General features: G+C 41.4%; 2 protein-coding genes across 29 annotated transcripts in view; one reads left to right on the top strand and one right to left on the bottom strand.

Annotated features, from left to right (window-relative positions):
- The window catches only part of MTMR7 (myotubularin related protein 7), a 103,921-nt gene that overhangs the window by 73,331 nt on the left and 17,416 nt on the right, over positions 1 to 13,174 (top strand). For both annotated transcript variants that reach the window (XM_036894200.2, XM_036894199.2), the window contains exons 8-13: positions 4,199 to 4,308; positions 5,647 to 5,772; positions 7,912 to 7,961; positions 9,747 to 9,947; positions 11,049 to 11,189; positions 12,453 to 12,579. In XM_036894200.2, the coding sequence (XP_036750095.2) occupies positions 4,199 to 4,308; positions 5,647 to 5,772; positions 7,912 to 7,961; positions 9,747 to 9,947; positions 11,049 to 11,189; positions 12,453 to 12,579 (755 nt within the window). The remainder of the gene's footprint in view (positions 1 to 4,198; positions 4,309 to 5,646; positions 5,773 to 7,911; positions 7,962 to 9,746; positions 9,948 to 11,048; positions 11,190 to 12,452; positions 12,580 to 13,174) is intronic.
- VPS37A (VPS37A subunit of ESCRT-I) overlaps positions 1 to 13,174 on the bottom strand; it is a 62,146-nt gene that overhangs the window by 2,011 nt on the left and 46,961 nt on the right. For 3 of the 27 annotated variants that reach the window (XM_057505125.1, XM_057505120.1, XM_057505124.1), the window contains exons 14-18: positions 11,514 to 11,554; positions 10,542 to 11,225; positions 9,733 to 9,912; positions 6,396 to 6,538; positions 4,887 to 4,968 (exon numbers count right to left, since the gene is read on the bottom strand). The exons of 1 other annotated variant lie outside the window; for it this stretch is intronic. The gene's annotated coding sequence lies outside the window, so the exon portion shown is untranslated. The remainder of the gene's footprint in view (positions 1 to 4,886; positions 4,969 to 6,395; positions 6,539 to 9,732; positions 9,913 to 10,541; positions 11,226 to 11,513; positions 11,555 to 13,174) is intronic. 23 more of the 27 variants (XM_057505121.1, XM_057505113.1, XM_057505117.1 and 20 more) reach the window with 10 other exon arrangements.

Below are 13,174 nucleotides of genomic sequence, written 5' to 3' on the forward strand. Positions count from 1 at the left end.
CCTTGACCTCTGTGTGCAGTGAAAACCATGAGCAGCCTGCGAATGCTCTGGGTCCAGGCTGGAAGCCAGCTTTCCTTTCCCACTTCCCTTTCCTAAGTGCCCTTTTGCCACCTCATGAAAGATAAACACCCTTTACCAAGCCCTCAATTTTACTATGATGCTTTATTCCAGGATGTGTGAGGGGGCACATAGGTTATTATTGTCGGGGTACATGTGCAAAAACATTTGAAGACTGCTGATCAAGTTATCCTGAGCGATCAAAGTCAGTGTCGTCGCATTCAAGCATAACGGAAGTCACAAGTGTGGGCAGCGTTTGTATTTTAACTTTTTTAGTGGCCACATTAAAAAATAAAAGGATGAATTTTAATAATTACACTGTATTTAACCCAATATAAAACATACCCCGAATATCATCCTTTCAACATGTACTCAGTATAAAAAGCTGTTATTTTACATTTCTTTTTTTTTGCACTGAGGCTTTGAAATTTGGGATACATGTTACACTCACAGCGTCTCTCAAGCCAGACTTGCCACCTTTCAGGTGCCCCAAAGCCCCATGTTGAGTAATGGCTCCCGCCCTGGGTGGCCAGCATAACCTTGAAGTGATGGTGCACGGGGGCTGAGGAGCACTTAGACCGGCTGTACATGAATTAGGGAAAATGGCATGCCGGCGGGGACAGCTGCTGCTGACGAGCAGGAACCCTGGAGCCGGACCGGTCCCGGCCTCACTCTCCGGCTGGCTGACCTTGGACCAGGCACTTCACCTCACCGTCTGTGTAGTTTTCACTGGGCTTCAGCAAAGCACCTCTCCCCGTCCAGATCTGCGTGTGCTGCTTACTGGCACCGAGAGAGCCTTCCTGCCAGGGCATGTTGGTGCACAGCGGGCTGCACCGCCACCTCAGATGAAGGGACCGTGCACTGAGCCACAGCGACGCGAGCTCCGTTCTCCTGCTGCGCGTCAGGCCCCTGGGGCTGCTCCCAGCTCAAGGCGAGCTTTTGGAGGGAAGAGTTTGGAGTCTTGCCTAGATACACTCAGAATGAAGTGTTTTTACAGTACGGCCTTTTGCTGGGAATCCTGGTGTTACTGCTGTCATCTCCGACTCAATTTAACTTATGCTTTTTATGTGTGGCTCTTACATTGCAGGAAATAGGTATGACCCCTGCTATCTGGAATATTTGAGGGAAAGACATATGCTAAATTAAGTATTGTAGTGAATGGTTACTACAGATTCAAATGCACAATGCTTTTGAAGAGTTACCAAAGTTGAATCTGGGAGTTCAGGGTTGGAAAGGCACTTATATAATTTTATTACACCTTCCCTGTTTTAAACATGAGAAAATTGAGGCTCCATGAGTTGAAATGATGTGTGCAAGGCTCTACCGCTAATCACCGACAGCCGGGAGGAAATAGGGCTCCTCACTCGCTGCGCGCCACTGCATCACGGAGTACCCTAAGATACACTGAGGCGCACACACCAATCTGTGCAACATTGTCACTGGTTGATGTATAGGACTCCTCAAAAGTGCTTTACAGGAGTCAAACCCATAAACTTTGGAATGTAATGTTTGTGACATGTAGTGAGAACACTAGCTTTAAAGCTTTTTCATGCTGCATGTTAACTAAAAGATAAGCTCTAGAGATGAAATAGCTTATGGTAATATTAAACAAGTATTTACATCCCCTCCTTAGTTCTGTAAATATACATATCATTAGATTCTAGCTTATCTTCATTATGTTTTTTTAAAAATTGAAATGCAGTTGACATACAATATATTAATTTCAGGTGTACATCAGTGATTCAGTATTTACTATGAATATATAATGAAGTGATCACCTTATCTAGCTGCCATCTGTCACCATACAAAGTTGTGGCATATTATTAACTGTATTCCTTGTGCTGTTCATTGTATCCCTGTGACTTACTTATTTTGTAACTGGAGGTTTGTACCTTTTAACCCCCTTCCCGAATTCTGCCCATCTCTCCATCTTCCTCCCCTCTGGCAACCACCACACTACACTGTTCTCTGTATCCATGAATGTTTGTTTTTCTGTTGTTTTGTTTTTTAAATGCTATATATAAGTGAAATCATATGGTATTTGTCTTTCTCTAGCTTATATCACTGAGTATAATACCCTCTAGGTCCCTCTATGTTGTTGCAAATGGCAAGATTTCATTCTTTTATATGGATAATATTCCATTGTGTATATGTACCACATCTTCTTATCCATTCATCTCCTGACACTTAGGTTGCTTCTGTATCTTGGCTGTTGTAAACAGTGCTGCAGTGAACACAGGGTGCGTTTTCTTTGGATAAATACCCCGAAGTGTATTTATTGCTGGACTGTATGAGGAACCTCCATACCATGTTCCATAATGGCTGTACCATTTTATGTTCCCACCAGCAGTGCTCGAAGGTTCCCTTTTCTCAACATCCTTGCATATAAACTTCTTAGAATAGCGTTTGCTGTGTCCCACAAATTTTGGATTGTTGTGTTTCCATTTTCATTTGTCTCAAGGTATTTTTAAATTTCCTCTATGATTTCTTGATTGACTCACTGGTTGTCTAGTAGCATGTTAACTGCCAAATGTTTGTCTTTTTTCCAGTTTTCTTCTTCTAACGGATTTCTGGTGTCATACCATTGAGGTTGGAAAAGATGTCCGATTTCATTCCAATCTTCTTAAAATTTGAGGCTTCTTTTGGGGCTCAACATGTGATCTATCCTGAAAAGTGTTCCATGTATACTTGGACAGAATGTGTGTTATGCTGTTCTGGGGTAGAATGTTGTGTGTGTATCTAGTAAGTGCATCTGGTCTTACATGTCATTTAAGGCCATTTATTGACTTTCTCTTTGGATGACCTGTGCATTGATGTAAGTGGGTCTTAAGGTCTCCTACTGTTACTGTATTACTGTCAGTTTGTCCCTTTATGTCTGTTAATACTGCTTTATGTAGTTAGGTTCCCTTATATGGGATGCATAGATATTTACAAGTGTTGTATCTTCTTGTTGGATCCCTTTACCATTGTGTCATGCCTTCTTTTATTAGTTTCTGTTTTAAAGTCTGTTTTTTTTCTGATTTATGTATCGTGACCTCAGCTTTCCTTTTGTTTCTCTTTGTATGGAGTTATCTTTTTCTATCCCTTTGCTTTCAGTCTGTGTGTGCCTTTATATCTGAAGGGAGCCTAGCCTCTTCTAGGCTGCATAAGCGTCTGTGACAGCTGTAGACACTCCAGTGTTGGGGGACTGACCTGCAGGGTGGGGGAGCTTGGGAGGGGCTCTGGTGCCAACTGGGGTCACTGAGCCACTCACGAGGGGTTCTGGGGGGCTGGGTAGGGGGGGGCATGTTCACGAGGGAGATCCGGGACTGGGTTAGTGGTGCAAGCACAGCAGATGGACAGTGTCAGAAATGCTGCCCCTTCCCAGTGCTGGGCCAGCTAGGTAGAAGTGCCAAAAAACAATAAGGTGCCAGCCAGTGCTTCCATCCCTGGAGAACTTTCCCACAGATCCCTGCCTCTCTGGTACACATCCTAAAATTAGTCAGTGGGCCTTCTTCCTGTGTACCCCAGGTGCTTTTCAAGCTGCTGCCTCTGTGCTGAACTTAGAGCGAGACTGTGCACACCTTTTAAGAGCAAAGTCTTGGTTTCCTCCTGCCCTCTGGCTCTCCTGGACAAACACCCCATCAGTCTCAAAGCCAGACGCTGGGGGGCTGGTCTTCCTGGTGCAGGCACCCTGGCTGTGGAGTCCAGTGTGGGGTCTGGACCCCTGGTTCCTAAGGGAGGGCCTCAGTGGTTGTGGTACCCTCCCACCTGCTGTACGTCAGTGTACGTGACCGAGCTGTGTTCCCACCCCCCAAGCCCTCAGCTGGAGTGCTCCTTAGTGGCCCATTTTGAATATCTTTGCTGGAAGAGTAAATAGCTCTTCTCTGATAGACCTTTACTATAGTAGCATTAGATTTTCATTAATATTGGGATTTAAACCTAATAAAACTTCAAAACAGATGCAACGTCATCCATGACCAAAAAAAGCAGAAAAGCCTTACGTGAAGTGGTTCAACAGAATCAAGTTTAATATGCCTGGGCATTTATCTTGACTTGTCTTCCAGAAAATACTACAATGAAGGAATCATTAACAAACTACCTGCAAATATGATATGTAAAATGGGATTGTTTCATTTTGCCTTTATGATTTATCGTGCAGTGTGTGAACTTAAATCTCCCTCCATGAGTGACTTTCTGTGGGGACTGGAGAATTCTGGCTGGCTAAGGCACATTAAGGCCATCATGGATGCAGGAATCTTCATTGCAAAGGTATGTGATTGTGAAGAAAATAAGGGAGAGACCAGCCAGTGCATGCTGACTTCAGATTGGAGATCCCGTTTCCTCCTCAAGGGCCATGTGCCAGGCTGGGCTGCCCTGCAACGGGGGGCTGGCTTTGCAGGCCTCCCGTTTGCCCTCTCGAATGTGCTTTCGTCAAAGAGTACAGTGCTCAGGGGTTGGTATGTCAGCACAGCAGTAAAGTAAAATACTTCCAAAATACTCTCTTTCCAGTTAGGCTTGGTCATAGATGGAGGAATTGCCTGTAGAAGATTCATCCAAGTGTGAGTCACTTGGTGCAGAAGGCCTGAGGCTTTCCCCTTGGCAAACAGCTCCCCCTTTCACTGATGGCAAAGCAGAAGTCATGCTCCTGAACCTGGCAGGCAGCCTTCGTTCTGCCGCAGGGGAAATCTTGCTACAACTTTCACATAAGCTGTTTTGGAATGCAGAGTCTATGTTGTTGTTCAGTGTTTTGTTTTTTAAATATAAATCCCTCTCAGAGTTATAGGTAAAGACAATCATGTGGTATGCTCCCCTCTATTAGAAAATTCATTTACTCAACAACTACTTACTTACTGGCAGGCACTCCTCAAGGTGCTGAGGATGCATGTCGAATAAGCCAGATCAAGTCTCTTCCCTCACAGAGCTGACATTCTGGTGTGGGAGACAGAAAATGAATAAAAATAAAATTTCAGGTAGAGGTAGATGCTACGATGAAATCACATTCCCCAATGTTTCCTACCAAGATACTCAGCTAAACTTGTGTGCATATTTGCAAAAGCAAATAGAAATTCTTACTGGAGCAGAGACTTGCTAGCTCTAATTTTTACCTTTGTTTTCTCCTCCTTGCCCTACTCCTGGGCCTGTGAACTCCAATCTTACCCTTTTATCTCTAACCTCGTTGTTTTCCAATTTATAATTTTTGTGCCTTTTCCTTTTTGGAAATGACCAAGGCCAGTGGCAGTTCCAGAATTTTGACATGGAAAGGCTTATTACGTGGAAACCTAGAGGGGAGGAGAGGGTGGAAGGGGGCTTAGATGTCAGCACAGGAAGCAAACTTTCACGTAATCCCTGTGCTCAGCGGAGGCGGTCTGGGGGGCGGCTCCTGGGTATAACGGGGAGGGGAAGAGAAGCTTGAGCTTCCGGCACCAAGCCTCTCCTCGGCTCTGCCCTAAGTAAGATGGGGGCATGACCACTACATAAATGAATAAGCCAGTTTGGGTTTTACTGTTTTTCATCTGTTTCTTTCCTTAAGTCTAAAACCAAACCTAGGTCTGAAAAGCTCTTTTCCATAGCCATTCTTTGTGAAACTTTGCTGATCTGTGTTTTTAGGCGGTTTCAGAGGAAGGGGCAAGTGTGCTTGTTCACTGCTCCGACGGCTGGGACAGGACCGCTCAGGTGTGCTCGGTGGCCAGCCTGCTGCTAGATCCGCACTACCGGACCCTGAAGGGCTTCATGGTGAGTGTGGCCGCCCGGCCTCTCCCATCAGGACCTCGGAGGCAGTGGACCTCTCTTTGAGCAACTACTGGCAACTTGCTCTGTTTTTCCTCATTGGTGTTATTTTTCTCTTATTAGATCAGCAAGATTAATTAAAGGGAAAAAGGTGTGAAACAGGCTTTGAGTAAAGGTGTGAATGTGGGGTCAAAGAGAAAATATATTCAGGACTATGTAAAACAGTGAGTTTTAGACATCATTTGCTCATTAAGTATTTCAGTAGGAGGTACTGTGAATATGTAACAGAAAAGACTCTTCAGAAAAGGTATTTGGAGAAAAAAATTTCTATATTGTGTATGCAAAAATCCCTTGGGAGGAAAAGCTGTTTTCACTTGCTGCTTTTATTAAGTAGTCCTTAAAATTCTGGAATGAGCATAGTGAAAATGTCCGTGTTTCGGCATTCTTTCCTGAAATGATGAATCCATCCTCTCCTAGACTTTGTACCTTTTTAGGTGTGAATCAGCACGTGGCATGTCGCTTCCAAGAGCAGAATATTTGTGTAGTTGCCTGGAATGGTGAAGCTTTGGCTAAGCTGGAACCACTTTTTTAAAATGACTGCAGGGGCTCCCTAGTGACTAGGAGATTACCTGGCTCCTGCCTGCTGAACCATGGTTTGGTAGAAAGAACTTCAGTGAATCCTGACTTCATGCTAGACAGATGCTGACAGCAGAGCCTGGAAGGGATCTCTCTACTGCTAGGCATCCTTTATCAGGTCAGATCAGCTGACAATCTGGGGACGAGAGAGCAGAGGTAGGTTTCCTCTCTTGGGCCTTTTCTTTTACTTTTTTTTAAAAGTGTAAGAGAACTTCTAGGCAGTGTGACAGCATTGAGGCTTCAGAGTGACACTCCTGCTTCAGACTCCTCCCTTGGACTGAGGTTAGGAGGGCTGATTCCTGCACTGACCTCTGGACCAAGGGGTTCTGAGGCGCACACTTGCGTCTCTTTCACACTAACCATCCTTTACTACTATTGACTCTAATTCTGCCCCCTTAAATTTACGAGTTGTCAAGGAAAAACTTCAACTACTCCATATTTTGTTAGGGGAAACCTCTGGCCTTTTACAGCGTTGATGATATTGATGGAATTGTGCTGCGTTATTTGATTACATTTTTTCAAATGCAGGCAATTTCAGATTATAAACTCAGGTTGCCCTTCACTCCAAAGAGCTGAAACTTGATACATCCCAAACCCCCATCATCTTAGAATTCTTGTAATGTGTAGTAAAGATCACTGGAAAGCTTTCCTTATTGTTTCCTGTAAAAAGGATGATATATGATATTATATTGACAGGCAGCATTACCTGTTGGTTAAGGGGGTGAGCTTTGGTGTGGAAAGAGCTAAGTGACGAGGTGATATCAAACACTTCTTGGTAGTTTGATCTTAGGTGAGTACTGAACCTTTCAGTTTCCCTTTCTGTAAAATGAGTGATGATAATACAAATCCCACAATGAAAGAGATCATGCATGAAGCAGTATGAACAGTGCCTCACAAGAAAGCACTCGGTGGTAGTATGACACTTTTCATACATCCCTTCCCATTTGTGTTTCCTACGGACGAATTCGCCTTTGCCCTTCTGACATGCATCTCTGTATTGGAGGATAACGAGTGGATTCGTGTTCAGGTTACCCAACAATAGTGACTTATGCTCCAAGAAACTTTTGTTATAAAAAAGGGGACAACAGGCCCAAAATGGAGTCACTTGTGCTGAGCCCCGTCATCAAACCAAGACTGAACATCTGACCTAATTGCAGTTTCAGCCCCCCAGAAATGGAACCTTAAACCAGGTGACCTGGAATTAGTTGAGCCGCCTTACATTTCCCTCAGGAGAGCTATCTTGCTTGCAACAATGCATTCTTAGCTAAAATTCATTTTTTTGCCCCCTGTTCTGCCTTTAAAAACATTTCCTCTTCTACAGCTTGGTGGAGATCCTTTCTGTTCCTAGATGGGATGCTGCCTGATTCATGAATTGTTGAATAAAGCCATTTGATCTTTAAATATACTCAACTGAATTTTTGTCACTTAACACTTTGAATTCTTCAGCATTACTGGCTTTGGTCTTGTTTTCCTTGTTTCTCTCTGTGATATTTATATTTTCTTGTACAGGTATTAATTGAAAAGGACTGGATTTCCTTTGGCCATAAGTTTAATCACAGGTAAGAAATATTTAAAAATCTGTTTTGAATGTTTAGGAGAAAAAAATCTGTTTCTGAAGTTCTCAGTTGAGTGGGGAAAAATAGCCTTATGTTTTAAAGTTTGTGTATTTTAGATAGTTAGAATTTGCCCATGTATAACTTGTATCACAGATAAATTGTTCCAGAAGAGACAGAGAATGCTTGTTTACCGACCTAGAAAGGATCGGCCCTCCCTCTTACCATTTGATTACTAAATTATTCCATTCTGGAGTGTGAACTTTCATTTCAAGCTGGGAGTTGCGAAATGCCTGTGGAACAGTTCCTTCACACGGGAGTTAAACTGGGCTTGTCCTAAGACGGCATTGTCACAGGTGAAGTGGGTCCCAGCTGTCTCTGGAGCAGTAATGCAGGACACTGGCCCAGGTTTGCGGCCACAGATGGCAGGCTGTGGTATTTACTAGCTGTGTGGTCTCGGACACCTGTGAATGGGATATCATCCCTATACTACAGGGTTATTACAGAGAGACTTTTAAAAAGGCAGACAAACTCCTTACCTGGCCAGTGTACTAGGCTTTCAATAAACAGAAGCTATTACTTTTGGAGCCACCAGCCTTCTCTGTTTAGTGTTGATGATAATGCCTGACTGGGGGTGTGGTGTTCCCTAATCTCTGCATGTTAAATGTAGGTGGTATAGTGTAGACCTTGGGTGCCAAAAATCAAGTTTAGGCAGCGTGCTAATAATTTAATTAGATATTTTTGACTGTTTCTACTTATTTCCTTATAGATTTTGAGTTTATTTTTGTAGTTTTTGCATTTAGCATTGAGCATCCCCGCTGTGGCTTTCTAGAACTGTTTTTGTAATAATTATTTTTCCAGGAAAGCACAGTTATTCCATTTTACAAATGAGAAAATTAAAGCCCCCAAACAATTAAGTAACCTTCTAAAGATCACGTTGTCCTTTTTAGTTTGGGGGCGATACTCCCTGTTAGGATCTCTGATATGGAGGATTTATGGAATATGGAAATAGCTGAAGACTAGTTGGATAATTGTTTTATAAGGAAAGAATATATTAGATAACCCTTTTCAAAAGCTACCAAAGGTGAGTGAAACTGATACTTTCCAGTATCTAAGTTTCCAGTTTCTTATGTTCCCACTCTCAGAAAAACCCTGAAACTGATCCTTGCTCATTTCTATTCCTCAAGTTGATTGTCCACTGCTGTGGAGATGGGGTTCCTAATGTACTTTGTATTTCATGACACCCAAATCACCCTTTTGGGTTCTTTCTGAAATTCCGGTAACAGTTTAAAGGACTAGGCAGTCTTCATTTTAAAATAAATACAAATGTGAGGAAGATTCTGATGTACTCTTGAAGACCTTAGGGGAGATATAAATGTGTATGGGAATCTGAGCTCACATAGAAATAAATTATGTGACAAGTTTTAACACTGCTCTAGAAATGAAATATTCCTAGAAATTTACGAAACCACAATTTTTTGAGTTTTCTTGCTCATTCTTTCCCAACAAAAGTGAGAAACTCTAGGAGATTATTTCAAAAGTTCTGATGTACTTTTGAAATCTGAATTAAACGAAGCTTTTTCCATGGAAAGCTTTTGAGTTTTATCTCTAGCACTAACTCTTTTTCTTTAAATTAGAATTTAAAAAGTTATTCTACTTTTTCTGCATCCCAGGGTTTATAAGATAAGACTTATTTAGGAACCAGGGGTGCTTCTATGATTGGTTTTGCATGTATAGCTTTCTATTTACAAAACAAAAAGTTCTGTAAAGTCTCCACCTTTTGCTTCCTAGGTATGGCAATCTAGATGGTGATCCAAAAGAAATCTCTCCAGTTATTGACCAGTTCATTGAGTGCACCTGGCAGCTGATGGAACAATTCCCCTGTGCCTTTGAGTTCAACGAGAGGTTTTTGATTCACATTCAACATCACATTTATTCCTGCCAGTTTGGAAACTTCCTATGTAACAGCCAAAAGGAGAGACAAGAACTCAAGTAAGTGTTTGAATGGTATTTAGTCACACATTTGTACTGACAGATTAAAATTATTCTGTCCTGCCATCCCTTCATAAAAGGCTTAATGTCATCAACTGATGAAGATTATATACACTTCCCCCAGTTTCTGCCTGATAGCCACAGACAGGCTGACAGACTTCACACACTAATACTGAAATGAAACCACCTGGAGTCAGAGGAAGTGATTTTTGCATTTTGGAGGGAAAAAGGTTAGACGTCTTTGATCGATATGCTGTCTTACTAAGAAATGCAAGTAGTAAGCAAATTTGAAACTCATGCTACTCCTTTATTCAGATTAAAGCTATTGCTTTTATCCAGGGGGAGAAAACATATGAATCTAGACTTTGCTGTCAAATTTTTTATAATTTAAAGTGATTTATGAGCTGCAAATGAGAACATTTCTGAAGTTTTCATAAAAAAATGATTTTAACTATGATGTACATAATATCAGATTTAATTTTGGAAATGATCAAATAAAATAGACCCTAGCAATTTATTTCTTCCAAGGAACTTCAAACGCGATTCCTGATAAATGGTAATGATTTAGTAGCAGAGCACACCCTTGAAGCTCACCTGTTTTCCCAGACAGTTTTGTGTTTTGTTGCAACAGACCAGCCAATTTAGTGGGCTTGAATCCAGGCTGTTCCACTCACTAGTTGTGATTTGGAAAACTAATTTCTCCAAGCCTCCGTTTCCTCATCTGTACAGACCTCATAAGAATTCAATGAGGATTAAATGAGAGGAAACGAGAGGAAACATGTGTAGCATTTGAATAGTACCTGGAAAATAAAAGTTAAATGACTATTTGGGGAAAAATACCCCCCAAATTAGTTTTATTTCATGCTCAGAGGAATTACAGATCTTACTGAGGCCAGTCCAGATAGCAGAAGAGTGGAGACTATTACAGCTTTTCTGCTGTATTTTTAGCCAGTGGATAACCATGAAGACAAAGACTGCTATAGAAGAGGGGCATGGATATTCAGATAACAACTTCTGGTTCCTTTCCAGCTTTGATATTACATATTTACCATTTATAAGAAACAAGATAGGTTCTTTTCAGGATCATTTTCTTTTTACTAGAATTCAAGAAAGAACATACTCTTTATGGGCTTACCTGTGGAAGAATCGGGCCAACTACGTGAATCCTCTGTTTAGAGCTGATCACAGCCAGACCCAGGGACCCCTTCATCTCCCCACAGCGCCATGCAACTTTATGTACAAGTATGTAACTCTCTCAGTTCTGGTACCATTTTCTATCTGGAGGCCAAAGTATATGAATCACTGAGCTTCAAGGCTTTTTTGGATGCAAAACACACCAAAGGCAGGTGCTTAAATATTTAATCTGGTGTTTTTGCCAGTGTCTCCTCTCTCTCCCCTTTCCTCCTGATATGGAATTCTCTGTAGAAATTGATGTTTTATAACAGTGGTATCTGAAAATGTAAATGTATTTAAAGAGGAGGAGGGAAAGAAGAGGGCTGAATAAACCTTGAGTGCCCTCTAAGTTAAATGTGCAATGACAAGTTTAAATAGCAGAACCAAGCTTACCTTCTTTCTCTGCTGAATCAAGTCCTGGTGGAACTGTTTCCCTGTGGAAATAAATTATTTTAAGACTGTATAATATATATTAGGATAGGGACATCCTGTGGGTTCTACTAGGTATGCACAAGGTATAATATGTTACATTTTGTCCTTTGGCTTCTCTAGGCTTGTATGATACGGAAAGATTAGTCAGATTGGCAAAGACAAACTTACACAAAATAAACCGAGAAACCCCACCCCTAACACACACTTAGCAGCTTCCTTTCTCTATTGTTTTGTTCTTAAATATTGCAATTTATTTCCCCAGAAATGTTGTAGCAGAATAGTAATTCTGTCATACTACAGAAAAAAAAAAACCTCCATGGTTTGTATAAAACAGCAGTTTTGAGAACCACTGAGACAGGCTGCAATCAATTGTATTGCAACTAATTTGTTATTAGTAGCCAGTTAGCAAATATATTGAGGATCTAGCACTGTTCTAGGGACTTTGAATAAACCAACAGAGGACACTGAGCCCCTGCCATCAAAGTACTTCTAAGTAAAATGTGGGTCTATTTTGTAAGATAAAGGACAGATTTATTGCAAATACAAATTTTTGTGATAAGAACCAAACTGAAAACCTCAAATTTAAACATTTACTTTAAAGCTAGGAGCCATTTTCTTAAACCAGAAAAAAGAAAATGGTTAACATGTGCTACTTCATTTTAGAAAATTATAGTATATTCCTAATTCAGTGCCATACATACAAGTGATTCTCCATGAATTTACTCTCCCCAGAAGAAGTTTACTGACCTAAGAAAAAGAAAACATCAACAAAAATCATTGCCTTAAGTGAGTGGCTTTTTTGAGGCTGGAATTTGCATTTGGTTATTACTGGGGAGGGAGGACTGTGGTATCACGGATGCCTACAAAGATGAGAACACGCAAAGCTCTGCCCTTCTCCAGGTTTTGGAGCGGAATGTATAACCGCTTTGACAAGGGACTGCAGCCTCGGCAGTCGGTCACAGATCACCTGACGGCAGTGAAAGAGGAGACCCAACAGCTGGAGCAGGAGCTAGAGGCCCTAGAGGAAGTAAGATACGCTCACTCTTGTCAAACTAGTTTCTGTGCGTATTTCTCCATGAATGTGTGAAATGTAGCAGTACAGCCATTTGTGTTTTTAGCCAGTGGATGACCTGAAGCCATCCCACCAGGTGAGCTTCCCAGTGACTGAAGCCCAAGACTAGGCACTACAAAGTTAGTTTTACTTACTTACTCATCTGAAAGATAGCCAAGCTTCCTAAGATTCTTAGGAGTCTATGAGTTTATTCCAGTATTCTCTTTATTAAAATACTAGTAATAAAAAAATTACTTAGAATATGTAAAAATACCTTAAAAACTGTTGGCTCTGTTTTCCCGATAACAAAGTCAGAACTCCTTAGCCTAGCAGTTGAGATTTTCCCACAATCCAGTCTACCTACCTTTCAGATTTATTCTCTGCTTCTTACATATAACTGACACCTTCCTACCTTTGTGTTTTTCTTTCTATCCCTCCTGCCAGAACTGCTCTGACCATAACCAGCATGTCCAAGTTTAATTGCTTCCCAGTCCTGTTAAAATGCTCCTTCTTCCCTGGAACTTACTCTGAGCTCTTCCTTCTAAAATAATTTTTGCCTTTTCCAAATTCC

This window comes from Manis pentadactyla, chromosome 7 (assembly GCF_030020395.1).
Source record: "Manis pentadactyla isolate mManPen7 chromosome 7, mManPen7.hap1, whole genome shotgun sequence".
NCBI classification, from domain to species: Eukaryota; Metazoa; Chordata; class Mammalia; order Pholidota; family Manidae; genus Manis; species Manis pentadactyla.